At 43.7% G+C, this 25,676-nt stretch overlaps 2 protein-coding genes across 5 annotated transcripts in view; one reads left to right on the top strand and one right to left on the bottom strand.

Moving 5' to 3' along the window:
• Positions 1-13,309, bottom strand: part of Tshr (thyroid stimulating hormone receptor) — a 111,267-nt gene extending 97,958 nt beyond the window's left edge. The window contains exon 1 of one of the 2 annotated variants that reach the window (XM_021179122.1): positions 13,054-13,309. In XM_021179122.1, the coding sequence (XP_021034781.1) occupies positions 13,054-13,223 (170 nt within the window). In that variant the 5' untranslated portion in view covers positions 13,224-13,309. The remainder of the gene's footprint in view (positions 1-13,053) is intronic. The other variant, XM_021179121.1, reaches the window with a different exon arrangement.
• A 9,305-nt stretch (positions 13,310-22,614) lies between these two features.
• The window catches only part of Cep128 (centrosomal protein 128), a 339,922-nt gene continuing 336,860 nt past the window's right edge, over positions 22,615-25,676 (top strand). For all 3 annotated transcript variants that reach the window (XM_021179476.2, XM_021179475.2, XM_021179474.2), the window contains exons 1-2: positions 22,615-22,760; positions 25,024-25,164. The gene's annotated coding sequence lies outside the window, so the exon portion shown is untranslated. The remainder of the gene's footprint in view (positions 22,761-25,023; positions 25,165-25,676) is intronic.

Below are 25,676 nucleotides of genomic sequence, written 5' to 3'. Positions count from 1 at the left end.
TCCTCCTCCTCCTCCTCCTTCTTCTTCTTCTTCTTCTTCTTCTTCTTCTTCTTCTTCTTCTTCTTCTGTGGTTGCACTGAATAAATCTCCTTTCTTTGCTCTTCACTGTTAGTTGCCAGTTCACTTGGCATATTTTGAGTGGGTAGGTGAGCTTGGCTTGTTAGAGTTGCCAAGGCTTAGGCTCTGACCCTAAGGATGACAGTAGCAACAATAGTAAGGATGGGCAGATGATGTTCTAAGAGCAGTTGGAAGAGCAGCAACAGCCAGAAGGCAGCGGCAGCAGCAGCAGCAGCTACAAGAGAGATGGACATAGAAAGAAAGCAGAGAGAAATCTGAGGCTATAGGAAAAGGCCTTTAGTCACTGAAAGAGATTAAGTGAGCTACAACCCTGAAGAACCAAGAGTCTCAGACATCCTTGGCCTGAGAACTGAAACACTAACCAGTCTAAAGGGCTAACACTCTAGGGCTGAAGGTCCTAGTGCCTGAAGCCTGTTTAAGACCAGAACACAAGTGAGTGGTACCTACCTGATCCTGCTAGTCGCTGTTTACAACTGTAGCTCTCTGTGAAATCAAGGATCAGGCTATCTGCTAACCATGTATATGGTGGTAGCGTTGAGTGTGTGGGGGAGCACATTGTTAGTTAAGGTCCAGAGCGATAAGCCTTCAGCTTGAGTGCCTTTATGTTTTAAGCCTACTGCGTTCAGCTCCTAGCTTTTGGAGTTTTCAATATAAAGTCTTTGGGTCTGCCAGTCTGGCCACTAGGTCATGAGCACTCAAGGGCTCATAACTGCCAGCCTTGGAAAAACACCACAGGTGCCCCTAACTTCTAATTGGAAAGAGCAAACTGGCTCTAACCACGTCACTGGTAATACTTTTAAATATTCATAGAATAACTTTTGCTATCAGGTGGGAAACCTCTGGTTGTCATCATGACGTCAGGCAATGCAGATTTATGTGTGATACCTTTCCTTCTCCATTCTGCTGCTGTTAGAATGAAGGTGTCAGATACAATATAAAAGGAAAGCCTTGTCACAGCCTCTCCAAGCTACCCTGTTTGCTTCGGTCCTGAGACCCAGATTCTCTCTAAGGTGCCAAGAGGAATCCTCATAAGAACATCAGACCCTGTGTTGTTGCACAGGACTGAAACAGACAGAGCCTTAATGAGTTCTTTCATGCTTCACGGAATACATTTCAGAGCTTCTGGCTGTGTTGTTTTAGATTGCAGGGATCGAGAGTGGTTGTGAAATGCCTATTTGGTTATGCTACATAAGAAGACCAGCCAAGCATTAAACACGGGCATCTGGAGGATCTGGAAACACTGACAGGCTTGTTAGCCAAACGCTGACACAGAGCAGATAAATTCTTACAGATTTATGGGCTCTATTAGGGCTGAGACCTGCAAATGAGAATTTCAATTACTGTCCCCTGTGGATGACAACTCTCAGGGATGATTATCTTTGAAAGGGGAAACTCATTCTTGTAAATCTTTATAAGGCTTTTTTTTTTTTTTTTTGAGGCAGACAAATGCTTTCTTAATAAAGTAGCCTAGCCCTGATGCCAGGCAGATACTGAATGGCCTCTGCTTGGAGGCTTAACCTCTACAAATTGATGTAATATTCACAATGAAAGTTACATGAGGCTGGATGGCACAATCTCTCAGACCTGGCACTGTTCTCGATAACAGCTAACCTGTAGCCACTGTTCCTATAACGTTGACCTGTAACCAAGGCACATTATAGGCTATCCAGTTTCTTATCTCAGGGGTGTGACAAAATATCGAATGGAAAGTATCTAACGGAGGAAGGCCATACTTTGGTTGGTGGGTTCAGAGATTTTTGCCCATGGTCATTGACTCTGCTGATTCTGGGTTCATGGTGAAGCAGAATAAATATTATGGCAGCAACATCCTGTGGAAAAGGAGACCGTCCTCCTGTCAGAAAGGAAGCAAAGAGAAAGGAACAGGGCAGGAACTAGTATAACCTTCAGAAACATGCCTCCAGCGTAGTGGTTCTCAACCTGTGGGTTGTGACCTCTTTGGGGCTGCATAGCAGATATTTACATTACAATTCATAACAGCAGCAAAATTATAGTTATGAAGTAACAACAAAATAATCTTATGGTTGGGGAGGGTTGTCACCACAACATGAGGAACTGTGGCTAAAGGATCTTAGCCTTAGGAAGGTTGAGAACCAGTGCCCCAGTGCTTTCTTCAGGTAGGCTCTGCTCCCTAAAGTTCCCAGAATGTTCCAAGCTTGCATTACCAGCTGGGGATGAAGTTGCTCTTGTCGTTACTCAGACAAAATGGCCCGAGAGAAGGTCTGAGAGGAAAGGTTTATTTTGGCTTATGTTTACAGAGGGTGCAGTGCGGGGTTGCTTGGTCCCATTCACTTGGGCAGAAAGAACATCATGGCAGATGGTGTATACAACACAGAGGGGAAATTTTTAGCTCTTGGTGAACAGAAAGCAGAAAAAAAAAAAAAAGAATACAGGAAGGGAATATGTTCCCCAAGGACACACCTCCAATGACTTACATGCTCCAGTAGGAGCTACTTTCCAGTGTTTCCCAAAGTGTCAAAATCATATCACCGTCCAGGAGCCAGGAAGTCAACACATGAGTCTGTGGGACATTTCCTACCTAAGCAGTGATATGAGGGATGGTTGCTACTAGTGTTGCGTTCATTATAACCACGTGATGGAAGGGTATGGCAGGTCTCACAGGTCTTCCCTACTGAGTTTAGCCTGTGAAGTAAGTGACCAAGAAATCTATAGGAGTTGAGAATTTGATCCTACGCCTTCTTCCTCTAAGAACAAAGGGATATGGGGGGGGGCATTGGAGATAGAAGCACTGATAAAGGCTAGGAGTGCTGTCGCACATCTTTGATCCAAGCACTAAGGAAGCAGAAGCAGGCAGATCTCTGAGTTCAAGACTAGCTTGATTCGCATAATGAGTTCGAGCCTGGCGAGGGTAATGCTGTAAGATCTTGTCTCAAACGCTAAATCAAAATACAACAAAAGAAGACAAAAAAGAGGAGCAATATGTTTCTCTCGTTTAAATTTATAAAAATCCTTTGAGAGGGGGACAGAGAGTTGGGTCATTGTACTTGTTCTTCCAGAGGTCTCAGGTTCAATTCCCAGCAACCTCAAGGTGGTTCACAATCACCCATCACTCCAGTCCCAGAGGACCCAATGGCCTCTGCTGACCTCTGTGCACACCAAACATAGGCATAGTAGTGCCATAGACATACACATGAGCAATACACACATGCACATAAAATAAAGAAATATAAAAAGTAATAAATAAAATCATGTTCTTAGCAACATTTCTTTCTTGGAATATTGTCTAAACATTTAATAGAGATATAAAACGAGGTGTAGAAGCCAAACTATTATAGAAAACCCCAGTAGAAGTGTGATACCGACCCTCAGGCCTGAGGGTGTTCGATGCCCTAGTGTAGGGGAATGCCAGGGAGGAGGGTGGGAGAGCACCCTCAGAGAGGCAGGGGGAGGGAAGATGGGATAAGGGGGTTTCTGAAGGGGAGACCTGGAAAGAGGAAAACATTTGAAATGTAAATAAAGAAAATATTCAAGAAAACAAGAAAAAACAAAAAACAAAAACAAAAACAAAAAAAGAAAGAAGAACGTGGGATAGCACTTGCTTTTCAATTTCTCTATAACAGAAAACGGCCTTTTGCATGAATACTGACTCGTTAAAGAGTTACAGACCATGGCATTTGTGTTCTTCTTACACCATCTCCTTGCCTAACATTGCCAAGAAGCCCAGAAGCAACAAATTTACACAATTCTTCAGCCAAGTGGCTAAAAATAATGTCTTTCACCAGTTGGGCACTCAAGACTGTTTTAATATTGGAAAGGACTTTGGTGCTTAAGTGTCTGAAAACAGATGTGAATATTTCAATGTCTGTATTTTTATATCTAGGGTAAGATACTGAGACATAGACTGGGGGGATGCTCTCTATGCTGGCATGACAAAAAGTCTGGAAAGTAATGTAGTCAGATTGGCCTGTTTACAGTCGCTTCTCCTTGGGGTCCCTTGTGTAATCGCTCACATCCCTATCCCTATAATGTGATGATGCCCTCAGTGAAAGAAGCAAGACACAAAAGGGCACATCCTCAACATCTATAAAAGTCCTGGAGAGGTCAGACCACAGAGAAGGCTGCTGATTAGCAGTTGCCAAGGGCTGAGAGGGGCAGGGAAGGAATGCTGAAGGCCCGTTTCACTAGCATAGGTTCTTCTCTCATGGCGCAGAGGAAAATATTTGAAACTAGATGGAGGTGCTGGTCAGACAATATTGTGACTGTGACAAGTGCTGTTATTTAGCAAATCAGAGTGACTGTGGGGCAAATGTTACAGCTGAGAGCAGAAGGAAGCGCTGGTGAGGAGAGAGAGGGAAAGAGAGAGAAGAGGGGGAGAAAGAGGGAGGGAATAATGTAGTGAGAATTTGGGTTTTTCAAAAAACTTCACTTATATTATGTGAATACTTTTTTTTTTTTTAAATCCCCAGTGCGGAATATGGGGCTGCTTCAGACTGCCCACAGCTGCTGACTATGATTTGTCTTGTGCTCTGGTAGGGGCGTGACTTTTTGCCAGCTGAAGGTAGTTTATGTTTAGAATTCTGTGGAGTCTTCAGAGGGTTTAAAATGTGCGTATGTGCGCGAGTGCACGCACGAGAGAGAAAGAGAAAGAGAGAGAGAGAGAGAGAGAGAGAGATTGAGAGAGAGAGAGGAGAGACAGTGGCTGCTGCTCCCTCTGCTACTGCTGGTCCTGTTGGCTGCTGCTGGATATTTTTTATGTTTGCTGGTTGCTGTTTTTTATGGTTGCTGGTTGCTGGTTGGAGATATCCTGATGATGAAGGCAGGGCTTGCCCCATGGAACTTGATGACTCTACTCAACAGGAAGTAGTCTAAAGAGATCTACTCCCCCTTTTGCCTCTAACCTTCTTTCCTGCCTTCCTAGTGTTGAGGGGTGGGAAGGGAGAAGGGTGGTAGGAAAAGAAAACAATAAATGTAGTGGTGGTTTGAATGTTTGGCCCAGGGAGTGGCACTATTAGGAGTTGTGGCCTTGTTGGAAGAAGTATGTCACTGTGGGGAATAGGCTTTGAGACCCTTCTCCTAGCTGCCTTTGGGACAACATGTTGAACTCTCAGCTCTTTCAGCACCATGCTTGCCTGCATGCTGCCATGCTTCTCGATATGATGATCATGGACTGAACATCAGTACCAGTAAGCCAGTCCCAATTAAATGCTTTCCTTTATAAGAGTTGCCTCAGTCAAGGTGTCTCTTCATAGCATGGAAACCCTAATTAAGACAGAAGTTGGTATCAGAAGTGGGATATTGCCATTACAGGCTTGATCCTGTTTTGTTTGGAGGACTATGGATTTGGGGACTTTGGATTTGGAAAGAGGTGGAATGCTTTATGTGGTGCTGGCTTACAGGTTCAGAAGTTCAGTCCGTTATCATTATGGCAAGAAGCATGGCAGTGCCCAGGCAGGCCACACCTCTTAATAGTGCCACTCCCTGGGCCAAGCATATGGTTACAGAACAAGTCCTATTTAGGAAGATAGATCTAGAGTGAAAAAAGCCTTGAATTCCTGTCAGCAGGTCTGTGCTTGAGTTCTGACGTGGTGATGATATAAAAGGGAAGAAAGATGATATTTCCAGGTCTTAATGGAAAAGTCTAACTTAGAGTCAAACACCAGCCTTATATAACCTCTGAGTAAAAAGTGAGGTGTATGTGTTTACGAAAACACACTGTGGGTCTGGAGGGCACAGACACAGCACACATCATTGAACAAAGGAAACAGGCTGGTGGTGAGTTCTTAAGAAAGTAAAGAAAAGGACATTTAGTTCTTGCTGTAGTTAAAAATTATTAAAATGGGGGCTGGGGTGATGGTTTAGTTAGCCAAGGATTAGTAAAGTTTGTGGTGCAAACATGACATGTGTGCCCAGCACAGACACAAAAACCTCAGTGTGGCGCATACAGCTGTGATCCAATTTGTGGGGAGGTGGAGACAGGCTGTTACTGGAACTTGCTGTCCAGTCAGGCCAGCTGAATTGAACTGGTGAGCCAAGCTTCAATAAGTCTCTATCTAAAAAGATAAATGCCAATTAAAGAAGACACCTGTATTGACCTCTTGCTTCCTCCATGTGTGCACACGCATATGTACACCTACACACACACACAATACTATTGCTGAGCAGAGGTAACACATATCTTTAATCCCAGCAGAGACAGGTGGATATCTGTGAGTTCAAGACCAGTCTGGTCTACAGAGCAAGTTCAGCTACACAGAGATACCTTGTCTCAAACCACACCAAACCAAACCAAACCAAACGAACAAAAACCAAAATCCAAACCAACCCAAAAACTGTTAAAATGAGAGTCAACTTGAAATAATAATTTATCAGAGATAAGCATTATAACAATTTTTAGCATGTAAACATTGAAGAATTGAATAGCCCAGCAGATAGCTCACTATCTGTGATCAAAAAACTTGGAAGATTGGCAGAGTCAGTATCCTGCACCTCATCTCCCAGGGACAAGGACCTGGGGATAGGTGTTTCCTTACCCCCTTTCCTCCTGCCAGAGTCCTGAGATGCTTAGCACCTGAGTTCTGTGTGACCTCCTGAGATACGGGCAAGCACAGCAGTTGCTAACGCCCCTGCCCTGATGTCTTCGTTTCTACATGCCACTATTCTGCGGAATTAATCTCCACAAGAATTCTCAGATTATGCCAGAATTCTCATGCTTAATTTGCCTTCATGAGAGCCCAGGCTAGGACATCACCAGCTCCTGTCTTTTTGCTAAGACCACTTCGTCTTAGGAAATCCTGTTGAATTTGCCTTCAAAATAAACCTTGAATCCCACCTTTTTTTTTTTTTTTTTTTTTTTTTTAAATCACTCTCCCTGTTATCCAACTGGTGCAGGCCATCCAAGCCATCGCTGTCTCTTACTTGACTGAGACGCTCACAAGTCAAGGAAATCCTAGCAAAATATAAGTCAGATCTTGCATTTTTTTTTTTGAGGAATGGAGGTAGTTTATCAAAATAAATAGGCATCTTAACTCACTCAGAAAATAAGTATGTATGCATGGATGTATTTTTATGTGTGTGAGCATACATACACATACCATAATACTCTATAGGTTATGCATCACGACCTACAGAGCTCAGCACGATGTGTTCTCCGGGACTCTGTTTCCTCTTTCTCCCTCGACTCCAGCCACGTTGCTTCTTGTGTTTCTCAGTGTGTCTCTCAGGTTTCTCGTTTTTCTCCATTGCAACTCTCACTCGGGGAAACTTTGCATTTCTTCATGATTTTATCCCCCCAGATATGAGCCTAGCCCAATCTTTCCCCACATTTAATTCATTCAGGACTTCATTTGTGTCACGTTTTCAATGAGGCCCTTACGATTTGGGTTGAATACCTGAGCCCCTTCAATAAATTCACTGGGTTGGAATCGGAGTCTCCAGTGTGAGCTTTTGAGGGAGTGAAGGCTTTAGGTTGTGATTAGGGCACGAAGGTGATGCCTTTGCTCCTGTGCTGACTGAGTTCCTTTATTATAAGAAATAAGGCCAATGAGCTCAGCTCTCTACCACCTGCAGTTCCAAGAAATAAAACGGCCATTTACAAACCAAGGATAGGATAGCAGACATTGATTCTGATGGTTTGAAGGCAACTCTTCCAGCCTTTCTATGGCCTCTCCCGGTCTTTATATTCCTCCTCTGATGTGCACTTTCCTCCACCTGCCATTTTTTTATATTTTACTCTGCCTTACCCTAACCATTTGAGCTGTTTTCCTGTTTTAATGTAAGGTCAAGGAGGTCATTTAGTATGTATCACTGATGTCAGACTAATATTAACATAAATATTTACTGAAGAAACAAGGGGAAGGGAAGGAGGGAGGGAGGGAAAGGGGAGGTGGGGGGAGGAAGAAAGGGAAGAAATCAGCTTCAATAAAATACTGTTTATTTATCAGGGCCATCATGATGGCGCATAACTTTAAGGCAGGTTGGTTTCTATGAGTTTGAGACCAGCCTGGTCCACAAGAGGGCATTTTAGGACAGTCAAGGCCACACAGAGAAAACCTGTTTCTAAAAACAACAAACAAACAAAGGCCCTGTTTATTTTAAAGGTAGAATTTCTGTTTTTTTTTTTTTTTCCTTTCCAGTCTACAGACTGTGTTCATAAACCCGAAAGTGCTTGAGAAGGCTGTTGAGATGAGAACAGAGCAGCTAGAGTCTATTGCAGTTACCCTCTCAGAAGATTGCCTCGTTAACCCATTACAGTTTCCCTCTTAAAAGACTCCCTCGTTTCTCCGTTGCTTAAATCAGCATATTCCAAACTCCAGAATCTAGGGATAGAGCTTGGGGCTACCTGGTTGGCCGGGCAGGTACCTTAATCTTAAGAGCCATCTTGCCAGTTCAGTGTTAAGAATTTAATATATGTTCCGGTGCACCAGATTCGTGCAAAGTATATTGTTATAACATTGACTTAAAAGACCGAGGGTTTTGGTGACCTTCCATGTCAAAGTGTTTTTAAGGAGCAGGCGAGGAAAGCAGTAACTCTGGTCATATTGTGTATGAAGGGGAAAGCATCATATCCCGAGGTCGGGCCGTTTGGTTTATTTCTAAAACATGTGTTTTGTGTTCTTTATAATAAAATAGATGGAGTCAGAGTAGGCGCCAAATGTATGCTTATTGCCCCCCAGAAAACCAACAGATTATTTCAATGTACAGCTTCACAACTTCTTGACAGGTCAAGGAGATCTTTGAGAAATGTAAGAAATTTGTTGATTTGTGTGCATATAAATTTTCACACGACCCCAGATTCCCAGCCTCGTGGAAAACCCGTAGGCCACATCTGAACTTCTTGAGTGATAAGCTTGAATTTGAAGTGTGACCGGCACACTTGTGCAATCAGAAAACAGCAATCAAGTAGATTGATTCACAGAAGCACTCTCTCAGCGTTGACAGGGAAACAAAGTATCTTGATGACAAACTGTCCAATGACATTCGCATGAGCGTAATTTATTTAACGATGTATGATGAGCATCGGGAATTAGTTTTCTCTATGCTTACCGCTTGGTCAGAAGTGATATCAGAAAATAGAATTACTCTTCAGTCTAGCCAGCAGTTGTTTGCAGAGATGGAAATCACTAAAAACTGTGTCAGGCCTTGGAGCACGATACCTGACACAGTTCCTGGCTTTTCATGCACACGCAAAGGCACATACATCCATGTACCTACATGTGCTCACAAACAGGCATATGAACTTTACATATGCACTTGCATATACACAAAAAGGACCCCAGCTACAACAGACTACTTCAGTGAGGCCTGCCACTCATCATCTCAGAATCCAGCTTCTGGTGTGTGTGCACATGTATGTGTGAGCACAAGTGTGCATCCACATGCATGCCGAAGTCACAGGAGGATGCGGGCGATCCTGCTCTGTGATGTTACTGGGCTGTTGAGTGACTCTATTGCTGCCTTCTTAACTACTCCACTGTCCTCCCACAGCGCCTGGCATTCTAGCCATTCAAGTCACCTCTTTGACTCAAGTTCTGGGATAATTAAATAGACTTATAGTAACATACAGGTTCTGGGACATTACTCCTGGAAACTGCATGGCACCGTATAACACTTGTGTGCTTGTGTGGTGGGAAAAAAGTAAAAAGAAAAAAATGAAAAAGAGAAAAGCCAGAGTTGACCAAGAAATGTCCCATTTGTTTTGGCTGCTTTTGAGGAGCCTCCATATCTTGAGTGACTACTTTTTCCATTCTCAGAGGATTTCTGTCTTAGTTAAGGCTTTATTATTGTGGGGAGACACTAAGACCAAGACCAAGGCAACTCTTTTTTTTTTTTTTTTTTTTGGTTTTTCGAGACAGGGTTTCTCTGTGTAGCCCTGGCTGTCCTGGAACTCACTTTGTAGATGAGGCTGGCCTCGAACTCAGAAATCCAACTGCCTGTGCCTCCCAAGTGCTGGGATTAAAGGTATGTGTCACCACCGCCCGGCCCCAAGGCAACTCTTATAAAGGAACACATTTAGTTAGGGGTTTGCTTACAGTTTTAGAAGTTCAGTCTCTTATCATTGTGGTGGGAAGCATGGCATCATATAGACAGACTTAGTGCTGGAGCAGCTAAGAGTTTTACATCTTGATCCAAAGGCAGCAGAAGGAGACTAAGTTCCTTAGCCAACCAGGAGGAGACTGCACTCCACACTGGGCAGAGCCTGAGCACAGGAGACCTCAAAGCCCACCTACACCGTGACACACTTCCTTCAATAAGGCCACACCTCCTCCAACAAGGCCCCACCTCCTCCAATAATGCCACACCTCCTAATAGTGCCACTCCCTATGAGCTAAGTGTTCTAACACATGAGTCCAAATCTATTCAAACCACCACAGTACTATATCAGACAGTTGTGAGCCACAATGTGGAATTGAACCAGGGTCCTTTGGAAGAACAGCCAGTGCTGGGAAGCACTAATGAAGTCAGTAGTTGTAGGATGTGGATAGTCAAAGTATCTTGAGCATGGTTTGACTAAATCTCAAACCATGGCAGGCAGTGACAGGGTGGAAACCCACCTGCTGTCACTTCAATATCTACAAGTAAAAAAACCAAAGCCCTCAACAGCCAGAGAAGCAGCCTTGGTGGAGGCATTGTAGACCATGCTCCACCCTGCCATCTTAGTTAGTTTTAAACCTGTTCTGTCTTGTTTCCTGGTCACCACCTATTATGTAGCCTATCCAGCCTTCCATCTCTAACAGAAACACGAACTTTCCCAAATAAATTCATTTCAGTTACAGAAATGCAGCTATTTAAGCACACCGAGTGGCAAAAAGCACAACTGGAAAGCTACTGCCAAACCCTGAAGGTGGAACTCAATTGTTTGGTTTAGAAAACACTGAGTTAGTCACCAATTTAACCGTTAGTTGCAGCATGCAAACAGTTAAAACCTGAACCTGAAAAATCTCAACAGCATTTCAGAACACACGTCCGCATGGCAGACAAACCCTTTATTGTCCTGACGCTCAAGACCCAATGTAGGATGTGCCAGTGGATTCAGGTGGTCATGACTGCCACCATGAAACTGATGGGGACAGTGCCAGGCATCCTGCTCTATCATGCTCTGGGCTAAAGGACAAGGCAAAGTGAGTTAGCATACAAACACAGACTGCCATCCTCTTATGCAGAGGCAGCCTAAGGCAATCTGAGCAATACCTGGCAACCTTCTGAATAGACGAGACTGATGGTCCAGCTTAGTGTGCTTGGTTTGGAGGTAATATTATCAATAATTATGTGCCAAACATGTTGTTGCTGTTGTTTTACTCTTTACTTTTTAGAGAATCCTACAGAGACATGCATTTTTTTTTTCATTTACACATTGGGAGGTGTGCTATGGTGCTCATGTCGAGGTCAGAGGACAACCTGTGAGATTCAGTTCTCACTTTCCACCATATAGATTCCAGGGATCAAACTCAGGTTGCTGTGCTGTGGGGCAAGCTCTTTTTACCCACTAAGCCATCTCATTGGCCTTATGTGCCCAAATCTTTAATTACATTCTCTTGCTTTGTCTAGGTTTCCTAGTGTAATTCTCCAGTGAGAGTTCTCCTGCATATCAAAGATGGTTAAATGTTCCAAATGGGCAGTAGGGACCCCATCGCAGCCTCTGCTATAATGAGGGTGCCTCTCTGGGTAGGCAAGTAAGGAAAAGATTCAGTGCTACATCGTAACTGTCTCTCCTTCCCATTCCTAAGACCATAGGCTCGATGTATATCTGCACTGTAGAGAGGGGCTCAGCTTCACTCTCACCACCATAGCACACCGGTAGATCATGCTAAGGAAGAAACCCCCTCAGCATGTTAGCAACATATAAAACAGCCAGCCCAAGCTTGTTTAGTATCTGATGGATGCTGCAAAGTGAGGCGAACTCAAGGCTTTGCGTTATAAACCAGAGGGCTCTTCGAAAACTCTAAATGAGGATGGGGTGGAGATGGCAGAACACTGTCTTGACATGACATGGCTGTGAGCCAAGAGAAGCTGTGATTGCCTGCCCATGACCTGAGTACGATTGGACCCTTCAGCATACTGCCATGAAGTGGGTAAGGGCTCAGAAGGCCCCCACCCCTACCTGAGGATTTAGCAGATGTTGATAGTTCCTTGGGAGGGAGAGACATTTTCTTTATGTGGTTTCACCACTGGTAACTGCTCAGGCTCCTATAACCCCCTCATTTATGCTCCTGTAAGCAATCTAGTTAAACCCCTTTGGGACACACACATTCAGGAGACTAGTTCAGAATAAAGGGGAGATCAGATGGAATGGGAGGGGAACCCTCCCACTTTTTTGAAACCCTCCTTGGTTCTGACAAGTCCAAGGATTCATTTCTAATGGGCTCCCGATTGTGTTTTGTTTCGTTTCCTTCTTATAGACAGCATCTGTCTACATAGCCCTGGCTACCTTGTTGACCTTGTTGACCAAGCTGGACTGGAACTCACAGAAATTCACTTGCCTCTGTCTCTCGACTGCTGGGATTAAAGTCGAGAGCCACTATGCTGTCTCTGATCAAGCTTTTAAGAATTATTTGAGAAGTCAAATGGCCAAGGTAATTTCTCATCAAGGGATACTTACAGGGGAATTTGGGAAGAGAAGCAATTGTATTTTCTAAGATAAGTTTTAAAAGTTAATTCTTAAGGTTGGGTGTGTGTGTGTGTGTGTGTGTGTGTGTGTGTGGTGTGTGTGTGGTGTGTGTGTGTCTAACTATTACTTGATGTGAAACTAAAATCCAGCGGGCACTAGGAGTTGGCACAATGTAGACAGACTACTAGTTACTCTTTATTAAGCACAACTCCCATTGGTATCTTGAACCAAAGTTTTATTAGGGATTCTGTTCCCCTGTGTCAGCAGCATAGCTGACCTTCCCAAGCATGGGAGATTGAATTTGTACAGGGACTGACCAGACATCCGCGCGCACCCCAACACACACCACGAATTTCTCGGGGGAGGGGGGTGTCTTGGCCTTGGCTACTCACAGAGTCTGGGTGCTGGGCGGCAGGCTGGGGATTCGGTGGAGCTCCTTGCAGGTGACTCTGAAGTCGTCCTCCTGGTGACACTCACAGGGTGGAGACGCACACCCTCTGCCTCGCAGGCTCCTGGGCAGGGCGAGCAGCAGAACGAGCAGCAGCAGGGACCCTGGCCTCATTTTCCAAGGGACCCTCTGGGCTACTTCATCGTTGCGCGCTGTCGCCACATTCTCAGTGCCCTGCGTCTGACGCTGGAAGAGACCCGGTTGCAGGAGGGGAAGGGAGGGAGGAGGAGGGCTCCGAGGGGCTGTGACCTCATCGCTGGAGAGCACGCTGGAGAGGGGGAAGGAGAGGCTCTCAAGTGCTCCGCTTGCCTAGGCAACTCTCCATCCAAACAAGCCTGCTTGCGGCACTTCATCAGCCTCGCAGCTCCTTCTGTTCCTAGACACCCAAAACCTCGTTCCCTGTGTCGTCCCCTCCCTGCCACCTATTAGTTCTTTCTTAAGTCTAGACACGCTTTCGTCTCTCCTGGTCTCCGAACTCCTGAAGCTACATTTCCCGACTGAGCAGCCTTTAAGAGCTGTGCCGACCGGGGACCCACCCAAATGGGCTCCGTCTAATGTCTCCACGGAGGGGACTGTTGTGGGACAGTCTAGTGTCCCGTGGAACTTCGGCTTCTCCAGGTTAAAAGTCGCCGTAGCAGTCAGCACAACCGATGACAGCTTAGAGTGCAGCTGAAGGGGGATGAGACACTCCGGGCAAGACAATCCTCCATGCTGTCTAGCTGGAGCAGCCACGGTCCGCCGTGCGCCTCCTTGGAGGCGCCACTAAACCCGCGGTCTGGAGATGCTGGTCTCACCAAACCCAGCAGCTCCGTGAAGTCAGGCGCTGGGCTCTGGGGCCATCTGCTGTAGATAACTGGGAACTGCGCACGCAGGTTCCCTTGCCTGCAGGGTAACAGTCTGGTTTTACAAATCTGCTTAGAATTCTAGACACTTTTCATTCTCATCCATCCTCTCCAGAAATCCAGAATGAAGAGAACACTTAAGTGCCACCTTGCTCTTCTCACACCCACCAAGAATATTAGTTACAAATGTAAACTAGATTGTGTCAATTTTCTTCTTGGAAGTATAACTGCTTGCTAATTCCTCTAGGAGCAAAAGGAATATTAACTCCTCGCACGCCACACGGCTTCTTTTACAGGTAACTCCAGAGCAGGAGGGAAAGGACTGGTGGTGGAAATCAGAAGAACCATGAAGAGAGAAGGCTCTAAAAATACAGGACGGGGGTTAAGGGCAGGTAAATATTAAGATTTATTGAACTGTACCCTTAAGATATACACATCCCCGTGTTTATAGAAACTTTATTAATAGTCACCCCAAAGTGTAAACAACCCCATGTGTCCTTCAATAAGACTGTGAATGCGCCAACAATATTTCATAGAAAATGAATCGAGCTCTAGTTTACATGACATGTACAAATCTAGAACACGATCTGGCAAGCACAAGGAACTAAATTCACAGCATTATGTACTTATGTGTGATCATTCCTATACATGACATTATGTGGTATTTTTGGTGGAAGTAAAGCTAGGGCTGGGGATAAAGCTCAGTTGGTAGAGTGCTTGCCTAGCATGTTCGAGGCTCCAAACCTAGCCAAGTGTAAACTTGGTGCGGTGGGATACTTCTGCAATCCCAGCTGTGGGAGTCAGAGGCAGGAGGATCAAGGTACTTGGCTACATAGCAACTTCTAGGCCACATAGGCTCTCTGAGGCTCCAAAGGACTGAAGTCTCGAGAAGGAGGATGACTACAAACAGACACCCAGAGATTGTCCTGGAAAATGAGATTGTTTCCAGTCTTCTCTCTCCTGCGCACATGGCAACTTGTAAATGTGGAGAGATATAGAGCTTGCAGTTTGAATGTTAAGCCCATCTTAAATCCAGGGGTAAACACCCCTCGACTTTTCTGAATGTATTCTTGCAGCAATACATTTCTTTACTGAAATTCTATTTGAGGGTTTTGTGTAGATGTGCCTAAGGCAAAGTGGCCTGTTACCCTTTATCTTTTGTATATTTTGTTCTCAGTAATTGATTCTTTCATCACAGAGTGAATTGAGAGATATCCTCTCTTTTCTACATTTCTTTTAGGGTTTGTATAGAATTGCGCTTATCTGGTAGAATTACATTAAAAACATTTGAGCACTGAGTTTTCCACTACAAACTGAACTTCTAAAGATAACATTCTCTTTGAGGCAGCTTGGGTAGCTTCTAGGTTATAAAGGATTTGTTATCTGTTCCTGACTCCATTGCCATAAAGTTATTTTTTTTTTACAGTGTCCTCTCTATACATGTATACAAACATGTATAATTGGTTCTAATGTCGACTCATTCATACCCAACATTGCCATTTTTGTGTCTTCATTCTGTTTTTCTTCTTTTCTCTTTCTTTTTTTTTTTCTTTTTGGTTTTTTGAGACAGGGTTTCTCTGTATAGCCCTGGCTGTCCTGGAACTCACTTTGTAGACCAGGCTGGCCTGGAACTCAGAAATCCACCTGCCTGTGCCTCCCGAGTGCTGGGATTAAAGGCGTGCGCCACCACGCCCGGTGAATTACAGGGTTTTATAGTGGAGAAGGAACTAGCGGCTCCAGGGACAAGTGAGCCAGGAACACAGCGATTGGACGCTGTGGGGGCTAGCTAGAGAGAGTGGCCAGCGGTAGCATGGGAAGCTTGCCAGTCGAATTTTAATATTTCCTGCAATAGCTTCCCTTTACCTTCAGCAGAGTGATAATCCTAGCCAGGTGAGCCAAAGGGAAGGCCTTATCAATATTGGCCTGTATCTGAGTGGGCAGTCCATTTGTCCCCAGAACCAACTTCTTGCAGTTCCCACAATTCTCTCTCTCCCTTGTTGTGAGGAGGACCTAGAACAGTTGCTGTCAGTCATCCCAGGAGGGCTGGTGAGGAGGGCATGATTGAATCTAAAAGGGCTATGAAAATGGGGGATTCTGCAATTTCCAATTGTGAAGGTCATTACTGGCAAATGGCAAATAGATCATAAACTGTGCCTGATGAAAGAGAGCTGAAAACTGTGGTTTATGGAAGGGGCAGAGATAAGCCAGTCCTGACTGAAGAAGAAATCCACCCTCCATGACAGAGAGACCAATGTGCCTATTACAAAGAGATAGGGCATTGGAAAAATGAATGCCCTAAGAAAAACCCAAGAAAGGGTCCAAAGGTTCTGGATTTAGAAGAACTAGAGGACTGAGGGTATCAGGGCTCAATCCCACTTCATGAGCCCTGGGTAACTCTAAAAGTGGAGGGGAAGCCCATAGACTTTCTGCAAGGGAACCTGCAGAAGAGATGGATGGTTGCATACTTCCGAAGGCTGTCCCATCCTACCTAAGGAGTTTGCTAAGCAACTCCTTCACCAGATTCATCAGGTCACCACACCTGGGCCACGGAAAAGGAAAGGAATTGCTTCTAGGGGCAAAGCACAAATATTTGACGTGGGGCACTTCGTTGATTGGGTAATCTCAGATTGCTCCACCTGTCAGGCCATGAACCCCTCAGGTGTCAATCAAGGGACCCCAGGAACCTGAACTTGGGACCAACAGCCATGGGCCAATTGAGAAATAGATTATACAGAAAATAAAGCCAGGAACATATGGCTATAAATATCTGCTAGTCTTTATAGATACCTTTCAGGATGGGAAGAAGCCTATCCTACAAAAAGAACTGCCAACATAGTGGCAAAGAAGATTCTAGAAGACATCATACCTAGGTATGTTCTACCTACCCTGCTTGAGACTGACAACGGACTGGCGTTCACCTCTCAGGTAACTCGATCTTTAGTACATGTCTTGTGGACCAATTAGGAATGCATTGTGCATACAGACTACAGAGTTCAGGATAGGCAGAGAGGATGAACTGGACCCAGAAGGAGGCCTTGACCAAATTAATTACTAGAAACCACTTTCTAGGTTCTTAACTCCTTCTGTCCAGATCTAACATAGGGCTGTTGGTTATGCTTAAATGCTCAGCCCCCTTCCTATGAAGGAATAGCAGTTCCTAGGAATTTTTTTTTCACTGTATTGATAGTACCCAATGCAGGTGGCAATAGTCAGACTGAGAAAAGTTAACCCTGCTATCAATACAGGGCAGGGACTTTGTGTTGGAAACTAGATACCCTCAAAATAGTTCCACCTCTTGCACTGTAGCCCCAGGACTGAGTGGGCAGGTTCCTAGTAGAACTACAGCCCTCAGGTAATGAGAAGATGCCTCAGCATCTGGCCTGAGGCAAGAATAGTGATTCAGCAAGGGTGCTGGAAAGAGCTCAACGCCCCAGCCAATTCCAGAGACACCGATATCCCTAGAGATGGAGCCAACCAATCAGGAGAAAGGTCACCTGCCTCTCCTCAGAATTCCCCTAATCTGCTTTAAATTGAGCCTGTGAGCTTACCCCAGGGTCACCATTTTGATGAATGGTAGACCCCATATGCTGGATTTCTGCAGGATAAATGTTCTTTGCTTTTGTATACTATTTGAGTCTGGGGTGTCACTATTAGGTGATTCACTGACCCTTACACAAGAATATAGCATTTCATTGAGTGTCATAGTTCAACTGGGAGAGGGTTGGACTAAAATTCTCTCTCTCTCTCTCTGCTTCTTGTTTGTGTGATAAATTTAATTTTAAAGGAATATTGAATATTTGTCCAGACTACTTAATCTGCCAATAATTCTTAAAGTGTATGTTTCATATCAGAAAGTATAGTTTTCCTTCCCAATAGTTCTCTTTCTCTATGTAACTTTTAAAAATCTGTATAAGACAGTAGCTCTTTTGATGTCTATGTTAGTTTCCAAGACCTGCTGTAACAAAGTTAGTTCCACACACTTAATGTTTTAGGATTAGATAAATTAATTTATTTTTTTATTTTTATTTATTTATTTATTTTTGTAGTTTACAAGGCTGAAAGTCTACAGTCAAAGTGTGGGCAAGGACATGCTCTCTCTTAGAGTTCCAGGGGATGTCTCTTTCAGGCTCTTCTAGCTGTTCAGAGGTGTTAGTACTTCTCACCATACCTAGGCTTGAATCTTTGCAGTCTCTCCCCCATCATCCTGTGCTATCTCCCCATGTACCTCTCTGTTCACATTTCCCTCTTTTAAGTATATTAATCCTTGGGTTGAGGTCCAACCTAGAATCACCTAAACTTGCCTTGAAAAATATGTTAAAGGCTACACGTCAAATAAGGCCTCATCAACAGGTCCTACAAATTGGAAATTGAGGATACTCAACCTGAACAACATTCTTGTTTGATAACTTTAGTATTATTGTCTGTATTGGATCAACCTAGATTGATTCATATTTCTTCCTAAAATGAGTTGGAATTTCCTGTTGCTTTGCCTGTGTCATAACCTGTTTGGTTTGCAGACACTGTAAATGTTACAGCATTTGGTACTTTGTTTTGCATCCATGAGAATACTTTTGGTATTTACTATCAAGTATGGTTAAATGTGAGGGTGCCTGTGAGCATCACAGCCAGCAGTGTAATGACCTGCAGAGAGTTGAGGATGAAACTTGGTTCAGCATACCTTAGTTAGGCAGGTTGGTTCAAACTTCTGAAGTTTGATACCAAGCAGTTAATTTTTTGTTTTTACACATTTAAACATAGTACAACTTTGGAAAAGGTTTCCTTGTGACAATGATCACACACACACACACACACACACACACACACACACACACAAAGCTTAAGGTATGACTATATTGAAACTTTCTTGCAGAGTTTTCATGTCTTTTTTAGAGCACTTGAGGTCTTCTACAGGAATGGGTTTTATTGACTGTGAAACAATGATCAGGATAACGGTCTAGGGAGGAAGCTTTGGAATAAGCACAACAGCAAACTCTTGCAAAATACGTGGGGCCTCTCCTCTTTTTTTTGAGGATGGGTTCGGTTGGCTATGAATCAATGGTTGGGAATCTGGGGGATTCAGGTGAGGGCTGGCTCCCCAGAATAGCAAAGATCACCAGGCTATCAAACAACCTCCAAGGTTTCTTGGTATATAGGTGTTACATTTTTCCATCGGAAGAAAAACAGAGGCTGTATGTTTAACAAGTCTGGTGTCTTTACTGCTTATCAATGGGTAGATGGATCTTGTGCAGTTACATTACTTTAAAAAACCATTTGGTAAATTTTGGATTTTATTTTTAAAATCTTTGTCACATGTGACCAGAACAGATTTTAATCTAGGGCTAATCCTTTACCATTTCTTAGGTAAGACTCTTTTGGACACACAACCAATGATCCCTGTGATATTAAGTGGTTCATTCTGGTTGTTAGTAATCACTGTTATGTTGGGTCCTGGGTAAGTGACAGGTGTCTCCTCCTCTGAGCTTGGGAGATATGTCTTTCTCCAGCTTTGCTTTCTCCACATGTGTGTAACAAGTTATTCTATGGAGCCCTGCTGTGGTTCTCAGGAATTTTTCTCCACATGTTTTTTTCTTGCTCTGTGGTTTGCTATTAAAAAAAAAAAAAAAAAAACTCCACATACTCCCACTTGCCAGACTCTTGAGTCCCTTTCCCAATTTACAACATCTGGTATGCTCACTCCCTGTGTTCTCTCTCCTTACACCACAGTCAAGATACTTTCTCAAGTGTGGCAATTATGAGGTTTGCATCATCTTCTGCCTCTTTCTCAGAGATCCCTTTCTTTGTCCAATGTCCACTAGCATCCATGTGTGCTCTCTTTTATTTTGTTTAATTCTGAGGCGAAGATGTATTTGGTTGCTGGGACTCTGTCTTTACTGGGAACAGGAGTGGTATGCTCAAATATGTCATATTTTAAACCAAGATTCAGACAGTATGGAATTTATCTCTAGGTTTAGTAGAGATGATAATGTGAGTAAAATCTTTCACGCCTAACAGTTTCAGCTCAGCAAATTGGTACAAGCCTTCAGGATAACATGTCCTAATAGCCTGTTCAGCATGTGATTCTGATAATCACTAAACCAATTTTCTTTCTTTAACATAAATTTTGAGCCAGGAAAAAGAAGCACAAGGGATGATGAATAGGTTTAAAAATGCATTAAGAGAAAAGTGTATCCATTAGAGACGCACCGAAAAGATAAGTGTAACAAGTAGATGAGAATGTCTATACAATACAATGTTTTCCTTTACTGTAGGACCATTAACACTGCCTGCAATTCAGAAGATGGCGTTTTGCATTTCTTTTGTGTTTTATCCTTGTCAAAAGTTGTACCAGAGGCTGTATTGCTTGACTACAATAATAATCCTCTATAATGGTTTAGCACTCTATTAGCTGCTCATTTTGACCCAAGTGCATTTGTATTACAATATTATAAAATTGTCATGATGTGATAACTACCTAAAATTATAAGCGTATGAAAGAAGAGGATATTATGAGATGAGCTATTGTCTACACGACGAATGGTTGCAGTTTTACGGTGGGCCACCTCACTGCAGCAAGGCCATGCACTTCTCTTTGATTCTTCTTAGACCTGTAGCTTGCTTGGAGACCTAAGAGCTGGAGAAAGACATCAACCATACTTAAGATTGTTTCTTGATGGGTAGAAAGTGGGTTCATCCCTCTTCCATCCAGTCCCATCCAAATCGGAAGGCTGAACATTTTACTTTTATTTCTTATGGCATACTTGGTATGTGAATACCAATTTACCATAGTTGGTGAGTTGCAAAAGGAGCTTGGCCATCTGTGGTGGCCAAATATAACCCAGTAAAGTCTAATGCTGTAGGCAGTCATCACTCGTGTGGGAAGTCTGGACAAACTCTAGGCTGTTTGGAAGGGACATTTGGTGCCTATGTGGAGGCTAGATTCTGGACTTAGATTTTCCTCCTATATCTTCAGGTTTGTTCTTTTATACCCAGCCCTAATTCTTCCCCCAGGACTTCCTTGTTCTCTGTGTCTTACCTTCCCAGTTGCAATTTTATTTACTTATTTTTTTTTTGATTATAGCACTTTCTTCCATATCACTTAGGAATATTGTGACTTCTTTGTAGAAAGCCTGGCTTCATGGGACATGTGAGATCCACCGGTCCATGAACGCAGAAGGGCCTCATACTTTGCTTAATGCTCTGTGCTTTCTATGCTCATATTATTAGTAACTTTAAAAAATCTTTAAATTTGTTGTTATTCTGCTTATTATTTATTTGGAAGCATGATGTGTATGTGTGTGAGGGGAATGTGTATGTGTGGGTGTATAATGGTGCATGCCATGACACCTATGTGGATGTCAGATAACAACTTTGTGGGGCTGGTTCTTACTATTTACCTTTCTATGGGTTGAGGAACTTGTTGCCAGGCTAGCCCATCAAACACTTTTACTCACCGTGCATCTGATTTGCACCTCAGTGAGTCTTGAACAAGGGCCTCACATTTTAATTTTCCTTTGGGTTTTGCAAATCCTATAGCCAGTCCTGTTTGAGATTCTTTGTATTTCACTCTTTGAAGTAAGAAAGTGATCCCTTTTCTTCTTTTCCACTCTCAAGCCCCTCTTTTCCCTGAATGTAGAGAAACTCAATTTGCTTAAACAGAAGTGGGGAACAGAGAACATTAAAAATATATATTTGAGAATATTTAGATACTTATTTTTTTGCAACCTAGACATGATGTTGCTGTTTCACAGTGGTATGAGTTTGCAAGGTAACAGTGAAACACTTTTGTGCCTTCTGTTTGAGACAGTGTTGTCTCTTTCTGCCAATCTGTGGTAGTTTGAATAAAAATGACCCCCATAGGCCCATAGGGAGTGGCACTATTAGGAAGTATGGTCTTGTTGGAGTAGATGTTGCCTTGTTGAAGGAGGTGTGTAACGGGGTGGGCTTTGAGGTCTCAGATACTCAGCCCTACCCAGTGTGGCATTCTCTTCATGCTGCCTGTGGGTCCAGATGTAGAATTCTCAGGTCCTCCTTCCTTAAGGTTTTAAATCTCTCATTATAGCTGAAACTGACTTTCCCGCCCTGAGCAGAAAACACTTCTTTCATTTTCTTGCGAGGACATAACAAGCTAGTAAAGAACATACTATCTCATATTGCATTTGTAGTTTGCCACTGAGGAGAGGTGAGATCTTAGTCACTCCAGGCAGAGAGTGTTTCACTTGATAAACTTGTTTACTCCCCTCCAAGTCTTAAGCCATTAGAATAGGACGTTAAAGCGATTTAAAAACCTCACTGTTGGCTTTTATCCTTTGATGTTTCCTAATGAGTAAAATTACACTCAGTGTAGCGGGACATTTGAATTCACTTTCTAGCAGGAGTTTGCGGCTTCACAGGCTACTGGCCCTTTAAAAAAACAAAATTAGAGCGGGACAAGAAGGCAGAGCTCCAGGTCTGTAAAGACCGCTTAGCCAGTTTCTTCCGGGAAAGGCAAGTAGAGGCCCTGCTCAGAGCGTGCTGGGACTTGCAGTTTATCTCCTGTCATTTCCTGTTATTTCTTGCTACATCTCCCTGCTCTGGAGTGTGGGATGGACTACAGCTCCCAGAGGGCCAAGCGGCAGCGGCGCGTCCTGTGCTCTAGCGGTGCCTGGGCGGCTAGTTCAAGTTGCCATAGCTGCAAGTCCCGGGTGAGCGGAGTCGGTTGCGAGGCAGCGTTGGGTCAGTTGCACCTTCGGGGTCGCTGGTAGCCGCGGGAGCCGGGTGGGGCCTCGGTGATGATCCGGCGTTAAGAACTTGGAGTCACCTTGGGTCTAAGGTACCTGCCCTTCTCTGTTCTCTTGTCCTTTCTCTCATTTCCCCCTGCAGAGACATTTGCGTCCCACTTCCCCTTGTCCTAGGGTGGAGACACAAGATCTGCACGGGTACGCGGGTGGACCGGGAGTGTGGGTGCAGTGTTTGGTGACGTGGGGGTCATGGTGTGTTTGCATCCCTCAGCAGCTCGTTCACGGTCAGGTCCTGGCCACCTCACTCAACGCGCCTTGTCCTGGCTTTGGAGCAGCTTGCCCAGGGCTCCCTCCCAGGCGCTTCAAGCTGTCTGACATTGGTTTTGACTGCCCCAGGGGTATAGTTGGTGCATATCTCTGTCCTTTCGTCACTCGATTTTCCTCTGCTAAGTAAGGAGATGCCCGGGGTCATAGTGGTTAGCCGCCCCCTTTTGGAATTAATTAATAGAAATTCCAAACTTTGAATCCCAGCTGCGTCCTTGTCAGGATTATGCAAAGCATTTGGCTCAGTGCCTAGCACCTAGCAAATTCTCATTACTTTTTCCTAAAACTGCCTGCGTCTAACAGAAATAGCATACGAACTGTACAAGTGGCTTTTAGTTTTATAGTACCTGTATTAAAATAAAAGTAAAAGGAAACTTCTGAGACTAATCTTAATTTATTTGGCCCAGTGCATAAAATGTACTGAAGTATATTTTACTTCATGTAAATATACATGTAGTAAATATGAAACTTTTGTGTTGTTTATTTATTTATAGACAGGGTTCCACTGTGTGGCACTGGTTGAGAGCAAAGGCTTCTGGCACTACCAGGGCTTTATGTTTTTTGATAATGGTACAGGATGTTCAGAATCTGGCATGTATTGATATTTCATATTCATAGTGTGTATCAATTTGAGCTGGCCAGGTTTCTATTGTCATAGCCATATAACTGCTGCACTGGACAGGCAAGAGAGAAGATGAACTTTGATAGCTGTAGCTTGGTATAGGGCAGCGGTTCTCAGTGTCAGCATAGGGAATCACATGACCCTTTCACAGGGGTCATCTTAGACCATTGCAAAGCACAGGAATTGAAATTATAATTCATGACTGGAGCAAAACTACAGGTATGAAGTAGCAACACAGATAATTTTATGGTTGGAGGACCAACCCATGACATGAGGAACTGTATTGAAGGGTCGTGGCATTAGAAAGTCTGAGAACCACTGACGTAGAGAAATTTCATCGTGCCTAGGGCTTGTCATGTGATGAAGGCTGCTTTGTTAGATAAGTGTGTAGTAAGCCTTTGATTAACTGGCCTCTTGAACGTCTCCCAGTCTCACATCTCTTTTCTTTTCCCAGAATACCCTTCTTGGAATGGCTTATGGAAGTATACAGATAACGGCTTTGTTAGATGATTTTTCTAAGGATCCTTACAGTTTTAGAAGTAGTCATAAAGTGTTGAGAATCCTTTCTACCCTTTGCACTTTCCTACAACCAAATACATAATGCATTTGTTTAATCACTGTGAGAACTGATCCACCATATATAATATTGTCTTTAAAGAGGTGGAGGCTAGCCTAGACTTACAAATGAGCCTGCATGTTAATCTTACTACTAAAGTTAGTCTCCCACCTGATAGATATACTCAGAGTGAGTACTTTTTCTAGACTTGGGGTACAACTCACCCTCTAGCATGACCTAGCAAGTCTAGTGATGGTGAGTTATGGATAGAAGATACCAGGTACTAGAGATTTGCAGGTTGGGCATCCGGTACCACATGGGCTTCTGGATGACATAGGAGTGTATTTTTACTCCTCCGGATATTCTCTAATCTGTGTGTAGGAAAGTGTCTTAGCCAGGGTTTCTATTCCTGGACAAAACATCATGACCAAGAAGCAAGTTGGGGAGGAAACGGTTTATTCAGCTTACACTTCCATACTGCTGTTCATCACCAAGGAAGTCAGGACTGGAACTCAAGAAGGTCAGAAAGCAGGAGCTGATACAGAGGCCATGGAGGGATGTTCCTTATTGGCTTGCTTCCCCTGGCTTGCTCAGCCTGCTCTCTTATAGAACCCAAGACTACCAGCCCAGAGATGGCACCACCCACAAGGGGACCTCCCCACTTGATCACTAATTGAGAAAATGCTGTGCAGCTGGATCTCATGGAGGCATTTTCCCAACTGAAGCTCCTTTCTCTGTGATAACTCCAGCTGTGTCAAGTTGACACAAAACTAGCCAGTACAGAAAGATAAAATCATTTTCATTAACAATTCAAGTTATAGTTCTGTCTGCTGCCTGTCTCGTTGGTTTGTAGGTGTTTTGGAGGGAGTGTAGAGGCAACCCAAAAGATCATCTACTCGACTAGACCTCTTGCCCTGAACCTCATGAAGAAATGATAGGAGGCAGGCACCCTGAGCTCAAAGGACGGCAGCACAGAGTTCTGGGAGTGCACTTTGTAAGTATGCTTTCTTTCCCGAGTGTAGCATCTGAGGAAATGGTTTACATTTACTGTATATTCAAAGTGGGAAGGGCCATGCCAAAAGTAGGAATTGGGGTGGGGGCAAGAAGCCCCCTTTTGCTATTCATATAAAATTAAAACAGGGTAGCTGTGCATGGTACAGCAAAAAGAAATCAGATGAACAAATGAGTGGACACACGCCTTCACCTTTACCAAAACCAGCAGTGTAGCTGCTTTTATTAAACAGGTGTTTGGAAACCTGCTCTCTCCCAGAGAGGGCTGAGGTCCCTTTCCCAGGCAATACGTTCAACTCCTTTTCACACTTATAAGTATTTGTCAGAGATATGTTCAAGGTGCAAATAGGCTCCTTGCTTGGAACTTCCTGAGCCAAAAGAGTGATTTTTGTTTCCAGATTTTCCAACTGCAGATTCCCAGTCCTGCCTCTTGGCTATTTATAATTGTTCTCTAGTGGATTTGACTTACACTCAACATTTCCGGATTGATCTTTT

This window comes from Mus caroli, chromosome 12, assembly GCF_900094665.2.
Source record: "Mus caroli chromosome 12, CAROLI_EIJ_v1.1, whole genome shotgun sequence".
In the NCBI taxonomy this organism is placed as follows: domain Eukaryota; kingdom Metazoa; phylum Chordata; class Mammalia; order Rodentia; family Muridae; genus Mus; species Mus caroli.
This window is presented reverse-complemented; position numbering and strand designations above follow the sequence as displayed.